Raw genomic sequence first — 19,052 nt, forward strand, 5'->3', positions numbered from 1 at the left:
GTAACACATTTTGAAATCTTATTCAAAATTAGTTGGGAATCTTTTATTCCTTTTTTCAAAAAAGTGGGAAATTTCAGCTTCTACTTTTTAGCTAGATCCACTTAGTAAATGTAAAGTCTTCAATCAGGTTGTTATTAAAATATAGAAGAGACAAGAATAAACAGGGTGGACTCAAGCTATGAATTTTGAAATTCCCTGATTGCAAATTGGAATATTTGGGCTGAAAACTCAAGTAGATCTTCTTTCAGTTTGTTGGGTGTGAAATATTTGGCACCACAGGAGAGTTGTCAGTTTCTCGAGTCATTCACTTTCTGTATGTTGACCCACATGGATCTCTGAAAAATTCCTGCATTTCTTGCTGCATATTTTTTTTGGATCCCATGGAAATGCCTACAGTAAGATGAGTGAGTGCTCATTTATTTTATTAAAACAGTTAAGGGTGATTGTGTGCACGACTTGGGAAAGAAGAGTCAAGAGGACAACTTGATTGTTCTTGGAAAGATCCATTTTTTTTGTCTTTATTTTTTTAATATTACATTAAAAAAATATGAGGTCCCCATAGGCCCCCCAACCCCCTCACCCCACTCCTCCCCCCATAACAACAATCTCCACCATCATCATGAGACATTCATTGCATTTGGCGAATACATCTCTGAGCACCACTGCACCTCATGGTCAAAGGTCCACATCATAGCCTACAGGCCACCCAGTGGGCCATGGGAGGACATACAATGTCCAGTAACTGTCCCTGCAGCACCACCCTGGACAACTCCAAGTCCTGAAAATGCCCCCACATCACATCTCTTCCTCCCACTCCCTATCCCCAGCAGGCACTATGGCCAATTTCTCCACACCAATGCCATATTTTCTTTAGTTACTAATCACAATAGTTCATGAATAGAATATCAGTAAGTCCACTCTAATCCATACTCTATTCCTCCATCCTATGGACCTTGGAGTGTTTGTGCCCACTCCACTTCTATATCAAGAGAGGGCTTAGATTCCACATGGATGCTGGATGCAATCCTCCTGCTTTCAGTTGTAGGCACTCTTGACTCCCTGTTGTGGTGGTTGACCTTCTTCACCTCCCTGTTAGCTGAGTGTGGTAAGTCCAATAAACCAGAGTGTAGGAGCTGAAGGCTGTTGAGGCTCAGGGCCTGGCTATCACATGGTCAGTCCAGAGATTCAGGACTCCTGGGTATACATTAAACCCCAGCACCAACTACAGTTCTGGTAAAAGAAACAGGAGAGGCTTGTGGACAAAGATGACATCTGAGTCCAGCTCCATCGCACAGAAACACAAACTCCAAAGAAGGGCCAACTGACATGGCCCTGAACTCCATCTGCCATGACCATAGAACCTGTGGGTCTCTGTAGCCCTCAGAAGAACCAATACCTGGGGTTGTATCTACTTTATCTGTCTCTGGGACTCTGCTGAGGTGTGCATAAGGGCAACCACTCTGATAACCTCCCGGCTCTTTTTGAAGACTCATAGCCATAAAAACTCATTTGTCCTTTCCATTTCCCCCTTTTATACAGATCAAAAAGCATTTTTAACTCCTGGAATTATATGTAGACTGAGATATTCTGCTGGTCCAAGTTGACCGTTTTATTCAAGGCCATTTTCTAGTTACATCATCAGCTGGCACTTGGTAGTAATCCCTCAGGGCCAGGGAGGATCATCCCTGGGAGTCATGTCCCACGCTGGGGGGGATGGCAACACATTTACATGCTGTGCTTGGCTTCAAGACTAGCCACATTTGAGCAACATGGAGGCTCTCAGGAGGTAACTCTTAGGCGCCCTGCAGCTCTAGGCCTTATTCTTATTTCAGGTGCACAGGCTTACAAGCATAGTCATTAGTATCAAGGGCTCATTGTGGACCTTCCTTCTTTTTTGGTCTTTGCCATTGTGCTTGGAGGATTGTTGCTGTTCCTTTAGGGAACAGCACTCCCTCAGTTGTTGTTTTTAATTGTATCCACTATGAAAATATCCAAACATTTTTATGTACCCTGGACATATGCCCTGTAGAACTCCCTGCCAGCCATATGTCCCCTGTCAATAACATTCCACATCAGTATTCCTCCCCTGCCATTGTTGATCCTCTCTGTGACCCAAAATTTCTTCAAAAGTGAAGTCCAATATATTGTCAGGTTCCATTAATAGTGAAATGGAATATAGTGATGAGTTTAAAGGTTAGATATAGAATACATATTAATTTAGAAAAATTACGGTAAAAATAAATTGGGGTATCAAAAATTTAAAAATGCAAAAGCTTTGTTTTTGATATTTTGCCTTCCATCACTGCAGTAAGTGTTGCCCTGCATGCAAATTGTCAAGGCAACTACTTCTGTCTTTTCCGCAGTATCTATGTCCTTTCTTTTTCTTTTCTTTTTCTAATTATTAAGCTTATCATCACAAAAGTTTTAGATCACAGTGATTCATATATAAAATACACAGTACTCCCACATATCCAACATAAAACCCTTTTCCCTTCCACAGCAATAATCTTTTTACATATTCATACTATATTTACTGAAACTGATGTACAGATATTGAGACAATAGCTTTCAAACAAGGTAACATTTGTGTTTACATTCTGGTTTATATTTTAGACTATATAATTTTCTAAATTTTTAGTTATCTTATGTTTTATATTATGATTTTCCCCTTTAAGCAGGAAAAATCCAATTTAAGAAGGAATCTGAGAAGAACACATAGATCTAGAAATGTATTCCATTAAACCTATTCTTGGCCATGAACCCCTGGGAAAACATTTTGCCTACCAGTGGGACACATACCCTGGTTGAAGAGTTTGCTCTAAAGTAGGTTTGTTTGGACAAAAGTGTCCAATATGGTCAGTAAAACCAGGAGTCAAAAAAATCAGTATTTCAAGTTGTGCAGCTCTCACTTGCAAAGTGAGATGCTGAGTGTTTGTAGTAATGTTTTAATGTCACTGCAGATGGGGTCTGGCTTTAGAGTAGGATTATCTTACATGACCTCATCTTTTCAGACCTAACTTGGTTAAATACGATGTTCACTCAGCTATACTGAGATATCTCTCCTCATGTTTTGTTAAATAAGTTTTTAATTTGAAATATTTTACATCCGTATATAAGTTGTAGAAGTTGTCCAGAGAGTTCCAGTATACACTTTACCACTTCCCCTTAATGTTACCATCTTACATTATTATGGTACACTTGTCAAACTAACAGATTTACATTGTTATGAATTTAGTAAGTATATTCCAGACTTCATTCAGATATATCTAATTTTTTACACTTATCCTGTCCCCCTTCCAGATTCCAATCGAGGACATCAATTTTTTTTTTTGCCACGATTCTGTTGCAGGAATATCATGTGACATTTACTGAAAAATGTCTTGGTCACTGCTAATGTATTGTTCCCATTTTAAGAGAATAGCGTAATGTTTTATTCTGTACTTCAATATTCTATGCATTTGGCAACAAGCCTCATCATTTCAAGTTTAAAGATTAATTTTGCCTTCATATTAAGAATTTGCTAACACATTACTTTCATCCATTCATGCCCAAACTAACTGAGCACATTCACTGGGGCCCTGTATCTATACTGGGGAACAAGAATTCCATAGATAATGTAGAATTGTTTGAGAACCTGAAGCATGTTAGGTTTGGCTGCATGTGATTCATGCCTCATATATTGATCAGCCTGATTTCATGTGTGCAATAGCAGTACTTGGCTTGACTGCCCCCTGGTAAGTTCATGGGGTAGTGTGAGCTGTGCCCAGAAAATGTTCTTGCTAAGTTGATTATATGTATAGTTAATTGAGATTTTTTTGGTCATTTGAACAACAGGAATATAGGAAATTAAATAAGACATGTAGAATTGTAAATTCTAAATAAATAGAAGCATAAGACATTTATCTCTTAGATCAAGACCAAATGCTACAATCCAATGTTGTCCCATGTAGAAGAAACAAGTCATCCACATTTAGGAATCTGAAACATTCTAGACTTTTAAGCAAATGTAAAGACAGCAGCGTGGTTCAGGTCTACCTGGGGTGTCCCCAGTTCACTGCCCTCTTACCAACAGCCCTGTCTAGAATTTATTCATTTGTCAGAGAACACGGCCATGGAAACAGAGGGGACAGATCCTGACCACCTTCAAATCTCATTCTGTTCTTACTTCTATTTTCATAGCACAGTATTCAGCTCTGACCCTGAGGACATGGAAACACATCAGGAAATCATCTGTGGGTAAAAGGGGCATAAAGCACATCACATTTCCTGAGAAGACACATGTGTCAGCATCATTCAACCATGAGCTAAGTGGGATTTTAATTCTTGTATCTGGATTTATGATTTCGCTTTTAGCTTGTGGTTCATTTTAATACATATATACATATACACACACACATATATCACTTTTCTCTCATTTCATTATTAATTAGCAATTTATTAGGTCAGAGTTTTGTAGATCAGTAGTCTGGGTCCAGTGTTGATGGTTCTCTTCTCAGGTTCCTACATGGTTAAATAGGGCTGCCTTCTGTCCAGAGCACAGAGATCTCTTCCAAGCTCATGGGGTTTGGCAGAAACGGTTCCTCAGGTGGCAGTGCTGAGATCCCATGTCCTTGCTGGCTTCAGGTCTCTCCTCTTAGAGCCTGCCCACATTCCTTGCCACATGGCCCCCTGATCTCCACAACCAACTTCAGATGTGTTCTTCCACTTCAAATACTAATTATTTATGAATTTCTCTGAATTCTTTGTCTGTGACAATTATAGCAAGATTTAATGGACCCCCTTCTTTTTTTTTAATGAATTAGTTTTATTGAACTTAGAGGTGGACAACCTCATAAGGGTAGTAACAAACAAAAATAGAAATAGGCTTAAATTACAAAACATGGGAATCAAATTAAATGAACAGGTGACTTTCCTTAGGCTTAAGGTTGATAATTGTGACATTAAATTAGAACAGATTTGTCTAGGGTGGCTTGTGTGTGCTCCTGGCCAACCAGAGGAAGTCCTGGATAACCTCTGAAAATACCTGTACTCACCTCACATAGTTATGAGACTGCTTCAAAATACTTATTTAAATCCATAATTGAAAATTAGCAGGCAGTCAGTGCCTCAGTTGTTGATGGCCTCAGGTTTGGTTATTTATAGAGAGAAATACAAGCATGTATTGAAGCTTCCTTAAGGCCTTGGACCCCCTTAAAGCCAACAGTTTTAATGATATCTGCAAAATCACATCACAGCAGCACCTGAGCAGTGTATCAACAACTGAGAAAAGGTGTGTATATACCAGGGGCAGGAGTCCTCAGGTTTTATTAGAATTCTATTTAACACAATGTGTTCTTTTAAAATCATTTACCAAGCATTGATTGGGCCTAAATCAGATCTATGGTATTGGGGGAGCATTTAGAAAATTTCACTTTTTAAAATCATTATATGACAGAAAAGCTAGTTTCCCATCTGCACTGAAATGTTAGTGACTTCCACTGTGTCTGCATCTTTGCAGTGCTATTGCTTGTAAAATGACCCAGAGGTACCCGCTAAAATGAAAAATTAATTCTAACTCTTGTTCCATGGATTCTCATAGTACATAACCTAAGCTTCAAACATTTCATTTTATTTATTTTTATGCCTGTTCTGCTTTCACACTCTGTTTCATTTGTCTCTCTTAATTATCCAGGATCATCTTTTCCCAAGTCCTGTTCATTTTCTGAAGTGCTCTTCCCTGGGCTTTGAAGGAAAGCCCCCTCCTCTATTCACTCATTAGGTCAACTGTCCCCTGCTTGAAGACAATATTTCCTTACTCCATATTTTAGGTGGACCCCTCTGGGCCAGTTACCCCGCATGACACATCCTGTTCTTTTTGGCTGGAAAACGGTACTTTCTTTTTTTCTTCTTCTTCTTTATTTTCTTTCAAATGTTACATTAAAAAATATGAGGCCCCATATAGTCCCCACCTCACCCATGCCACCACTCATACATCAACAATCTCTTCCATCATTGTGGCATACCCACTGCACCTGGCGAATACATTCTGGAGACCCACTGCAGCACATGGACAGTGGTCCACATTGTAGTCCACACTGTCCCTCAGTTCACCCAGTGGACCACGACAGGACACACAATGTCCAGCATCCATCACTACAGCACCACCTAGGACAACTCCAAACCCTGAAAATGCCCCCACACCATAGCTCTTCTTCCCTCTCCCGACCATCAGCTGCCACTGTGGCCACCCTCTCCACATCACTACTACAATTTCTTCCCTTACTAATCACAATATTTGCCCAGCAGAACACCAGTAAGTCCACTCTAATCCATACTCTATTCCTCTATCTTGTGGACCTGGGATGGCTATGTCCAGTCCCCCTCTACATCAAGAGGGGTTTTAGAATACACATGGATGATGGATGCAATTCTCCTGCATGCAGCTGTAGGCACTCTTGGCTCCTGTGTGGTGGTTGACCCTCTTCACCTCCCTATCAGCTGGCCAGGGTAAGTCCAAGATACCAGAGGGTAGAAGCTGCAAGTCTGCTGAGGCCCAGGGCCTGGCCGTCACATGGACAGTTCAGAGATTCAGGTCTCCTGAGTATACACCAACCCAAACGCCAACCACAGGTCCAGTAAAAGAGGAGGCATGGTTAGAAAGGTTATATCTGAGTCCAACTCCATCACACTCAGGAACACAAACTCCAAAGTAGGGCCAGCTGACATGGCCCTGAACTCCAGAGCCATCTGCCTTGACCATAGAACCTGTGGGTTGCTGCAGCCATCAGGAGAACCAGCACCTGGGTTTCCATCTACCTTGGCTGTCTCTGGTACCCTGCTGAGGCATGCATAGGCGGTACCCCCTGATGACCTCCCGACTCTTTTTTGGAGATTCTAAGCCATATAAACTCACTTTTCCTTTCCATTTCCCCCTTTTTAACCAAAGTCAAAAAGCAGTTTTTAACACCTGATATTACATGTAGCCTAAGATATTCTACTGGTCTGAGTTGACCTCTTTGTTCATGGTCTTTTTGTAGTTACATCATCAGCTGGTGCTTGGTAGTAATCCCTTGGTGCTAGGGAGGCTCATCCCTGGGAATCATGTCCCATGCCAGGGGGAAGGCAATGCATCTACATGCTGAGTTTGGCTTAGAGAGTGGCCACAGTTGAGCAACATGGAGGCTCTCAGGCAGTAACTCTTAGGCACCACACAGCTATAGGCCTAGTTTATATTTCAGGCACACAGGCTCATAATCAGAGCCATCAGTATCAATGGCTCATTGTTGGACCATCCATCTTTATTGGTCTTTGCCATTGCACTTGGGGGATTGTTGTTGTTCCATTGGGGAATGTGATAGAGCACCCCTGGTCAGGAATTCAGCACTCTCTTATATGTTGTTTCCAATTGAAACCACTATGAAAATATCCAAACCTTTCTATGTACCCTGTATACGTGCCCTGGAGAACTCCCTCCCAAACATGTGCCCCTCATTAAAGACACCCCACACAAGTGCTCCTCTCCCACCATAATTGAACATCTCTGTAGTCCAAAACGTCTTCAGAAGTGGAAGCCCAATATATTGCCAAGTTCCATTATTAGAAAAATGAAATATATTTATGGGTTTAAAGGTTAGATATAGAATACATAGAATTTAGAAAAATTAAAGAAAGAAAAAAAAATTGGGGTATCAAAGAAATGAAAAAATGAAAAAGCTTTGTTTTAGACATTTTGCTTGTCATCACTGCTACAGGTGTTGCCCTGAATGTACAGTGGCAAGGCAATTTCTTCCATTTCTTCCTCAGTGTCTACCTCCTGTCTTACTTTTTTCCCCCCTGATTATTAAGTTTCTCTTGACAGAAGTTTTACGTCACAGTAATTCACATATACAATATATGGTACACCCACATATCCAACATCAAACCTTTTATCCCTTCCCCAATAGTGATCTTTACTTCTTCATATTATATTTGCTGCAGCTAACATACAGATATTGAAACGATAGCTTTCAAGCATGGTTCCATTTGGGTTTACATCATGGTTTATATTTTAGACTATACAATTTTCTAAATTTTTAATTGTCTTATGTTTTACACTATGGTTTACATTTTAGCCTATAGAATTTTATACATTTTTGGTGTAATTTAACATGACCTACATCCATCATGGCCTGATCCTGTGGAACACTTCCATTGCCCCGCATTTACACTGACTGCATGTATTCAACACCTCTTTCCCCCTCCCCTCAGGGCCCACCATGGCAATCAATCTTCATTACTTGAGGGAACATATTCGGAAATACTTGCAAATATGTTGAGAGCTTGACATACTTGACTGCCATAACCTATTGGGAACTGTTGATTCTCTTGAGAGATAAAATTCCCTCTGTTTGAGAACATCAGTTCACCCCAGGATGTGGGTATACCATCACTCTCATTGTATGGGTCTCCACCCAATGATATCCAAAATGACAAAATGAGCACTCACATACTCCCCAGAAGCTTGCCCTGTGTCAGATGCCCCCTCACTTAAGCATCCCAAACAGGCAACCTTCCATATTACATTCTCTACAGAGTTTTCTCTGCACCACAATTTCAACCACATACCTGACAATCTCCCTTGATCATATGTTCCCCTCACCCTCTCCCCAATTTCTTGGGCAATCTGACCCATCCTCCCATCACTACTGCCCCTAAAGACCTGGCAGCCCCACCCAAAGTTATACCTATGCCCCCATAATATTCCTTCCCTGTACAAATACTTACCTCCAGCTTATCATAGATTTCACCCAAGTAGCTGTCAGCTCACAATCTTCCTTTACCCTCCAACTACCTTAAAGTTTATCATCCAGTCTCTAGCTCTCTGAGACAGCTTGGCTTACTTATTTCATATCAGAGAGGTCATGCAGTATTTGTCCTTCAATGCCTGGGTTCCTTCAATGAACATAAAGTTCTCAAGATTCATCCATATTATCACATGTGTTTGTACTGTATTTGTTCTTATAGCTGAGTATTATTCCATTGAATGTATATACCACATTTTATTTATCCATTCATCTGTTGATGGATATTTGGGTTGATTCCAACTTTTGGCCATAGTGAATAGTGCTGCTATGAACACTGATGTGCATATATCTGTTTGTGTCCTTGCTTTCATATATTCTGGGTATATATCCAGCAGTGGAATTGCTGGGTCATATGGCAAATCTATAGCTAGTTTTTTGAGAAACTGCCAAACTGTCCTCCAGAATGGTTGGATCCTTCTGCATTCCCACCAGCAGTGGATGGGTGTTCCCATTCCTCCACATCCTCTCAAAAAATTGTGGTCTTCTTATTTTTTGATAGCTGCCAGTCTTATGGGAATAAGATGGTATCTTGTTGTTTTAATTTGCATTTCCCTAATAGCTAGGGATTTTGAGCATTTTTCATGTGTTTTTTAGCCATTTGTATATCATATTTGGAGAAGTTTCTGTTCAAATGTTTTACTCATTTTTAAAATGGGCTGTTTGTCTTTTTATTTTCAAGATATAGGTGTTCTTTATATATGCAGTATATAAGTCTCCTATCAGATATATGGTTAGCAAATATTTTCTCCCATTGTTTGGCTTTTTTCAGTTTCCTGACAAACTCCTTTTAGGTGCTGAAGGCTCTTTTCACTTTCCTGGCAAACTCCTTTGAGGTGCAGAAGGCTGTAACTTACAGTAAGTCCCATTTATCTATTTGTTCTTTTGCTGCTTGTGCTTTTGGTGTAAAGTCCATGAAGCCGTTTCCTACTAGAAGGTCCTGTAGATGCTTCTCTATTTTGCTTTCCAAGGTCTTTATGGTCTTGGCTCTTATATTTAAGTCTTTGATCCATCTTGAGTTGATTTTTGAATATGTGTAAGTTGGTAATCCTTTTTCATTCTTTTACATATGGATATCCTGTTCTCCAGGCACCATTTGTTGAAGAGGCCATTCTCTCCCAGTTGAGAGTGTTTGGTGGCCTTGTAAAATACCATATGGCTGTATATATGGTGATCTATATCAGAAGTCTCATTTCAGTTATATTGGTCAATGTGTCTATCCTTGTGCCAATATCATGCTGTTTTCACTGCTGTAGCTTTGTAGTATGTTTTGAAGTCAGGTAGTGTGATTCCTCCAATTTCATTTTTCTTTTTCAATATGTCTTTGGCTATTAGGGGCCTCATTCCTTTCCAAATAAATTTCATGGTTAGTTTCTATAGTTAATGAAAGAATGATGTGTTTATTTTTCTTGGGTTTGCATTGAATCTGTAGATCAGTTTTGGTAAGATAGCCATCTTAATAATATTTAGTCTTCCTAAACATGAACAGGGAATATTCTTCCATTTTTTTAGGTCTTCTTTAATTTCCTTGAACAGTGTTGTGTAGTTTTCTGTGTATAAGTCTTTTACCTCTTTAGTTAAATTTATTCCTAGGTATTTGAATTTTTTATTTACTATTGTGAATGCTATTTGATTCCTGATTTCCTCCTCAGATTGCTCTTTATTGGTGTACCAAAATGCTACTGATTTTTGTGCATTTATCTTGTAACCTGTGACTTTACTGAACTCATTTAAAAGTTCAAGAAGCTTTGTTGTAGACTTCTTAGGGTTTTCTATGTATAGGATCATGACATCTGCAAATAGTGAAATTTTCACTTCTTCCTTTCCAATTTGTATGCATTTAATGTCTGGATCTTGCCTCAGTGCTGGAGCAAGTACCTCTAAGACTATGTTAAGTAGCAGGGGTGATAGTGGACATCCTTGTCTTGCTCCTGATCTTAGGGGGAAAGATTTTAGGATTTCACCATTGTAGATGATGTTAGCTGTGGGTTTTTTAATATATACTCTTCATCATGTTCAGAAAGTTTCCTTCTATTCCAATCTTTTGTAATGTTTTTATCATGAAAGGGTGCTGTATTTTGTCAAATGCTTTTTATACATCTATAGATACAATCATATGATTTTTTCCCTTCAATCTGTTTATGTGGTGTATTACATTAATTCATTTTCTTATGTTGAACCATCCTTGCATACCAGGAATGAACCCAACTTGGTCATGGTGTATAATCTGTTTACTGTGTTGTTGAATATGATTAGCAAGTATTTTGTTCAGGATTTTCACATCAAGTTTCATTAGAGAAATTGGTCTGTAATTTTTCTTTCTTGTGGTGTCTTTGTTTGGCTTTGGTACTAGAGTAATGTTGGCATCATAGAATGAGTTAGGCAATGTTCCTTCTGTCCAATATTTTTGGAAGAGTTTAAGCAAGATTAGTGTTAGTTCTTTCCAGAGTGTTTTGTAGAATTCACCTTTGAAGCCTTCTGGCCCGGGGATCTTTTTAGTTGGGAGGTTTCTAATGACAGATTCTATCTCTTTACTTGTGATTGGTTTGTTGAGATCATCAACTTCTTCTTTTGTCAATGTAGGCTGCTAATGTGTTTCTAGGAATTTGTCCATTTACTCTAAATTGTTGTTTTTTTTGAATATAGTTTTTCAATGTATCTTCTTATGATAGTCTTTATTTCTGTGGGGTCAGTGGTGATATCTCCTTTCTCATTTCTTATTTTGTGTATTTGCATCTTCTCTCTTTTTTTCTTTGTTAATATAGCTAGGTGTTTGTCAATTTTATTGATTTTCTCAAAGAACCAGCTCTTGGTTTTGTTTACTGTTTCAAGTGCTTTCTTATTTTCCATTTCATTTAGTTCTGCTCTTATCTTTGTTATTTCTTTGTTTCTTCTTCCTTTGGGGTTAGTTTGTTGTTTTTTAACTAATTCTTCCAAGTGTGCTGTTAGTTCTTCAACTTTTGCTCTTTCTTCTTTTTTGATGCATGAATTTATGGCTATAAATTTCCCTCTAGTACTGCTCTTGCTGCATCCCATAAGTTTGGATATGTTGTCCTATCATTTTCATTAGTTATTAATTTCTTTTGAGATTTTCTCCTTGCCCCAGTGTTTTTCTAAGAGTGTGTTGTTTATCTTCCAAATTTTGGTGCCAAATCTGGGTCTCTGGGCCTTGCAGTTTTCTAGCTTCATTCCACTGTGGTCAGAGAAATTATTTTATATGATTTCTATCTTTCTGAATTCATTGAGACTTTTTCTGTGGCTTAGCATGTGGTCTATCTTTGAGAATGATCCGTGTGCACTTGAGAAGAATGTATATTCTGCTGTATTTGGTTGTAATATTCTGTATATGTCTATTAGGTCCAGATCCTCTAATATATTGTTCAAAGTGTTTGTTTCTTTATTGATTCTCTTTTGAGATGTTCTGTCCAAAATTGATAATGGTTTATTAAATTCTCCCACTATAATTGTAGAGGCATCTATTCCTTCATTTAGTTTTTCCAGTGTTTGTCTCATATATTTGAAGACACCCTTCTTAGGAGCATAAATGTTTATGATTGTTCTTTTTTCTTGAAATATTATCCCTTTCACAAATTTTTAGTGTCCATCTTTGTCTCTCACAAATTTTTGCATTTAAAGTCTATTTTGCCTGATATTATTATAGCTACTCCTGCCCTTTTTTGTTATTGTTTGCTTATAAGATTGTTTTCTAGCCATTCATTTTAAACTTCCTTGAATGTCTGAGTCTAAGATGTATTTCTTGCATACAGCATATAGATGGGTCATATTTCCTTATCCAATCTTCCAGTCTGAGTCTCTTGACAGGTGAGTTTAATCCTTTCACATTCGGTGTTATAACTTTCAAGGAATTACTTATGTTAGCCATATTTTCTTTGGTTTTGTGTTTGTGATATTCTGTTTGCTTTTCTTTTTCTGTTTTTGTTTTTTTAGTTACCCTTACACTCTCCTCCAACTCTGTCTCTCTTGTTTTTTTCTTTCTTCCTGCAGAATTCCTTTTAGTATTTCTTGAAGGGTGGGTTCTTGTTGGCATATTCTCTTAGTTTCTGTTTACCTGCAAATACTTTGAACTCTCCATCATTTTTGAATGCTAACTTGCTGAATAGAGTATTTTCAGTTGGAAATATTTTTCTTGTAGTACCTTGACTATGTCATACCACTGTCTTCTTGCCTCCATGGTTTCAGATGAGAAATCTGCACTTAATCTTATGGAGCCTCTTTTGTAAGTGAGGGTTCTCTTTTCTCTTGCAGCATTTAGTATTTTCTCTTTGTCTTGAGCATTGGATAACTTGACAAGTATGTGTCTTGGGGTAGGCCTGTTGGGATTTATGGTGTTTGGGGTGTGTTGTGCTTCCTGGACATGTACACCCATCTCTCTCAGTAGAGTTGGGAAGTTTTCAGCCATTATTTCCTCCAACACCCTTTCCATCCCCTTTCCCTTCTCTTCTCCTTCTGGGATGCCTATAATACATTTATTTGCACATTTTGCATTGTCATTCAGGTCCCTAAGCCCCTGCTGGATTTTTTCTCTCTTTTTATCAATCAGTTCTACTATCTGTTTGATTTCAGATGTACTGTCTTCCACATCACTTAATCTCTCCTCTGCCTCTTTGAGTCTGCTGTTATGTGCTGAAAGTGTATTTTTTATTTCTTGAATTGTGCTGTTCATCACCATTATATCTGTTATATTTTTGTGTATGATTGCAATTTCTTCTGTATTCTCTCCAATTGTTTTCTTCATATTCTTAATCTCTTCCTTCACCTCATCAAATTGGTCCCTAATATATGTTTTGAGGTCTTTAATTACTTGTTTGATGTTCTGCTCCTCTTCCTGATTTTCAGTTTGTTCATTGGATTGGGGCATGTTTTCCTGATTATTGGTTTGGTTTGTATTTCTTATTGCTCTCTGGCCATCATTTTATCTTGACAGATTTAGTCAGTTGCTTAGCTTCTTTGTCTAGTTTGGAGTTTTACTAGTTGTTGTTTTTGCCTGCGTGTTAAGTCTTCTTATTGTATTTCTTTGTTGTTGGCTAAGTTCACTTGAAGGAAAATATTAGGGCCAGAGAAAGCAAAAGGAATAAGAAAAGAAAATGAATAATAGTATTGAAAGCAAATATTAACAGAGGAACCATGTGAGATGTAGGAGAATGGATATCAGACTTCTGTAAGGTATGTAGAGTTATAACAGTAAAAAAAGTATAGCAAATAAAATTCCGAATATGGGGAGGAATACAGTGTGAATTAAAAGGCCTGTGTGTGTGGGGGGGAGCTCTGTTGTGGTCCCTAGGGGAGCAGCAGCAGTCCTCCAGGTGCAATGGTAAGGATCAGGAAGGAATGAGGGTCCAACAGTGAGCCCTTGATACTAATGACTATGCTTGTGAACCTATACACCTGAAATAAGAACAAGGCCTAGAGCAGCGCTGTGCCTAGGAGTTCCCTCCTGACAGCCTCCGTGTTACTCAAATGTGGCCAGTCTCGAAGCCAAACTCAGCGTGTAAATGCAACGCCTTCCCCCCAGTGTAGGACATGACGTGTGGGGATGAGCCTCCCTGGCACCAAGGGGTCACTACCAAGTACCAGCTGATGATGCGATTAGAAAAGGATCTTGAATTAAAGGTTCAATGTGGACCAGCAGAATATCCCTGTCTACATATAATAACAGGAGTTAAAAATGCTGTTTGACCTAAATTAAGGGGGAATTGGAAAGGACAAATGAATTTATATGGCTATGAGCCTCTAAAAAAGAGTCTGGAGGTTTTCAGAAGGATTGCCCTTATGCACAACTGAGCAGAGTCTCAGAGACAGATAAAGTAGATACAACCCCAGGTATTGGTCCTTTTGAGGGCTAAAGAGACCCACAGGTTCTATGGTCATGGCAGATGGGGTTCACTGCTATGTCAGTTGGCCCTTCTTTGGAGCTGGTGTTTCTGCGTGATGGAGCTGGACTCAGATGGGATCTCTTTTCACAAGCCTTTCATGCTACTTTACTGGAATTGTAGTTGGTGCTGGGGCTTAAGATGTATCTAGGGGATTTGAATCTCTGGACTGACAATATGATAGCCAGGCCCTGAGCCTCAACGGACTTCAGCTCCTACACTCTGATTTACTGGACTTACTCCACTCAGCTACCATGGAGTTGAAGAATGTCAACCACCACACCATGGAGCCTAGAGTGCCTACAACTGAAAGCAGGAGGATTGCATCCAATATCCATGTGGAATCTAAACTGCCTCTTGACATAGATGTGGAATGGACACAGCCAAGCCAAGGTCCACAGGAAGGAGGAATACAGTAAGGATCAGAGTGGACTTAATGATATCCTATTCTTGAACTATTGTGGTGAATAATCGAGAAAATGTGGCATTGATGTGGAAAAAGTGGCCATGGTGGCTGCTGGGTGTGGGGAAGGGGAGGAAGAGAAGAAATGTGGAGGCATTCTAGGGACTTGGAGTTGTCCTGGGTGGTGCCCTAGGGACAATTGCCGGATGTTGTATGTCCTCCCATGGCCCACTGGATGGAACGTGGGAAAGTGTGGGCTATGGTGTGGAACACGGGACATGGGGTGCAGGGATGCCCAGAGATGTACTCACCAGATGCAATGGATGTGACAAGATGATGGGGGAGAGTGTTATTGGGGGGGGGGGGGGAGTGTTGGGGTGGGGGCGGTGGGGGCGAATGGGGATCTCATATTTTTTTTAATGTAATATCTTTTAAAAAATGAATAAATTGAGTAGAATTTGAAAAAAATAAAATAAAAGGCCTGTGTGTTCAGGACAGGGAAAGAGAAAAGAGAGGACAACAATATAAAGAGCGAATATAAGGCAAAAGTAGAACAAAGGTATTAGTAATAAAAAGTCAAAAAAAAAGGGGGGGGCTAACAAAGAGAGGTGTAAGGTAAGAGAAACAATCAATGATGGAGGATAGAAAGATGTAGAGGAAAGGGAAGAGTGTTGGTGGCTAAAATCAATACACACAGAAAAGAGTAAATGGAGGATGAGGAAATACAGGAAATGTGAAGCTCTCCCTGCAGCACCTAATGTAAGAAGAATAAGAAACCAGAGAAAAGAAACCAGAGAAAGAAAGACTGAAAGAAAGAAAGAAAGAAAGAAAGAAAGAAAGAAAGAAAGAAAGAAAGAAAGAAAGAAAGAAAGAAAGAAAGAAAGAAAGAAAGAAAGAAAAAAGCGAGTGGGAAAGTAAGCAGGAAAAGAAAAAAAGAAAGGGAGAAGAAAAATGGGCCTTGGGGGGATAAAGAGGAAGGAAAAACAAGGAAAAACCAACCAAATACTAGGGAAATTTTCAAGCAAGGAATCCTGTTTGTATTTAAATAAAACCCTTAGGGATCTGAGGTTTCCCCTTTTCTCCCTTTCTCACTTCCCTCTCTCCCAAGCAGCAGGAAAGCTGCCTGAGAGGTCTGGTAGGAGATTCAAGTGGGTCCTTGTTGAATCAGCTCCGCACAGAAAACAATGACTCTTAATTTCCAGAGAGAGAGCACCCACAGCTCACCAGGAACCCCAGGTGTGCTATTGGAGGCTTGGAAGCAGCTCTTTCACTCCCTCTCCTTTAGGTGTGCTATGAGAGAGCTTCTTGATATTCTCACTCCACTTTCTCCCAGGCCAAGTTTCCTATCCCAGGGTATTTAGGTGAATTGGGCTTTCTCAGCAGATTCGCCACTCCACTCTTCCCAGACTCTCCCCAGGTCAGCTGGTATGATCCAAGTGCAAGACAAGGAAAAAAGGGGGGCGGGGAAACACCAGAAAATAGAACCCACACTAGCCAGGCCCTCTTAGTGCACTCCCTACCGAATCCCTCCCACCCATGGAGTCAGTCTAAAACCGGAGTGCTAAGGCAATCCCGGACCTCCGGGAGCGCTGGACTTGGGAAAAGGAAGTCCGGTACTCTGCAGACCCAGGGCACCGTAGGTCCATGGAACACGGGCCATGGCCTCAGGGGACACGGACCTGGGGATCACGCATGCGGGGACCACGGGGTGCAGGATCGCCACCGCACAACCCCACATCCTGTTTTATCATCCTTCATCCATGATGACTTTAAATTTTTAATGTGTGTAAGAATGGGAAGGAAATTATATTGCCCTGATGCAGGAAACCTATGAAGTAGTAGAAGTATGAGCAAAATAAGTGAATTTAAGAATGTATATTAAATGCAACTTCATTAAAGAAGTTACACGTATTTGTAAACACGAATACGTGGTGGACGAAGAACAGGGTGGATTGTAGATGAGAAGGAACACCTTCCCTGATGATGTGGGTATGTGCAGCACCATTCCTGAATGCTGGAGGGGACCCTCTCCTAAGGTAAAGTGCTCATAAAGAGACAAATTACAGGAAATGAATTTATTAATTAGAATTAGAACAATACATGCCTTAGGACATTCCACAACGAGGAAAACCTCTTAGAAGCTTTGGAAAAAGTTCGCAGGAAAATTATATTCATGATAGTGGAAGAATTTTTATCCATAGAATTGTTAACGTGTCCTAAATTGTCTCTTACCTCTGACTGTTCGTGCAGAGGGTTGATCCTGGAATGGACCAGGTTCACATGGCCCTACCTTTCCTGAGTAACAGCTTGGCTCAGAGGAGGAAATCTCAAAGAAGCAGGTTAGTAATGGCTGCAGAAGTGCTACTTGTTTATTGTGTAACCTCCAAGTAAAATGAATCGTTCACCTTGTACATAATTTAATGTCGTATGCCTAGAAGTGTTCATGATATTGCTATCTGATAGTTCTAAAAGTATTATTGTTGAGTAGGAATAAATGAAGAAATGCTCTATCAGACCTTGGGAGCTGAAGCCATTTTACGTAGGACCACTAGGTGGAGGTGTTACACTTCAGGTCTGCTTATCACTACATTAGTGATTTTAGAAAGTGATACTTAAATGATGGTCCTAAGGGTGACTTGTAAGTATTTGGTGACTCATTTCTGGGAGGAATACTGTACTAAGGGCAATACAGAGGACTAGTTTGGGATATATTAAGTGAGGTTCCTTTGGGATGTTGAAGAGGAGCTTCAAATATCTGTTTAAAATTAAGAATAGACTGAGATAGATACACCATACGTGCACTACATCTTAATCTATCCAATGACATGAACATATTCCACCTAGGTCCTGGCACCATATTTATAACATTTAATTAAATTCTGATATTACACTTACAGAGGCATGTATTTTATTACAAATTCCTTTTGTTTTCAAGATGGGTGCAGTTGATTTGAAAGAGTACAATTGTGGATAAAATATTTCATTTTCCGAATTGTGCTGAACATTGTTGAAAGTTGTGGTGTTGATTTATCGCCTTTTGCAGGCATGTGGTTACATTTCCTGTGGTCATGGTATTTTTATCTCCTTCCATTATTGTCTTTACAACTCACTGCACAGGCATATTTGACTTTATTGATTTGCATAAGCTCCTCGGTCTTGGTTGTCTGCTCAGAGCTCTATTAATGCAGTTTCCCTGGAGATGGGGACTTAGTGCATCAGTCGGATGAGCAAGATGCTGTCACATTCCCAACCGCTCTTACTCCTGGTGCTCTGGGCCTCAGGTGAGAGGTTTAGAAGAGTATTATCTTTATGAATATGGAGAATGGTTTTAACATGCAGAGTGAGCAAACCATTTCATTCAAAGCAGATCTGAATATATATGATAAATAAGAAAACCTACATTTAGATACATATTTTATACATTAGTGATTTAATGTTTGCTCTATGCTGTTTTCTGATTTCAGGTGCCAATGGGGACATCGTGATGACCCAGTCTCCAGGCTCTGTGGCTGCATCTGCAGGAGAGACCATCACCCTCAAGTGCAAGGCCAGTCAGAGTGTTAGCAGCTACTTAGACTGGTACCAGCAGAAACCAGGCCAGGCTCCTAAACTGCTCATCTATGATGCATCCAAACGGCCATCTGGGGTCCCTGATCGATTCAGTGGCAGTGGGTCTGGGACAGATTTCACTCTCACCATCAGCAGATTCCAGCCTGAGGATCTGGGAGATTATTACTGTCAGCAACGTCAGAGCTTTCCTCTCACAGTGCTACAATGTCGAACACTTACTTCCTCCCCAGGGCTGTAGGGCAGTGAATCTTGCATCACCAGCTGCTTCCTCTTCTTATAGACTTGACTAGGTTTGCTTCTTCCATCTGTCTGAGAAACCACATCCTTTAGGGGACTGTACCATAGAAATCTTTTTTTCACTTGGCAAGA

General features: G+C 39.9%; 2 gene segments (V, D, J or C); both read left to right on the forward strand.

The window, feature by feature from the left end:
- LOC131274033 (immunoglobulin kappa variable 3-11-like) overlaps nucleotides 1-18,939 on the forward strand; it is a 155,871-nt gene extending 136,932 nt beyond the window's left edge. Inside the window, 1 exon segment of the V gene segment in view lies at nucleotides 18,578-18,939. Within this exon segment, the coding sequence occupies nucleotides 18,578-18,921 (344 nt within the window).
- Nucleotides 1-19,052, forward strand: part of LOC131273778 (immunoglobulin kappa variable 3-20-like) — a 1,006,205-nt gene that overhangs the window by 266,790 nt on the left and 720,363 nt on the right.

Source organism: Dasypus novemcinctus, chromosome 17 (assembly GCF_030445035.2).
Source record: "Dasypus novemcinctus isolate mDasNov1 chromosome 17, mDasNov1.1.hap2, whole genome shotgun sequence".
In the NCBI taxonomy this organism is placed as follows: Eukaryota; Metazoa; Chordata; class Mammalia; order Cingulata; family Dasypodidae; genus Dasypus; species Dasypus novemcinctus.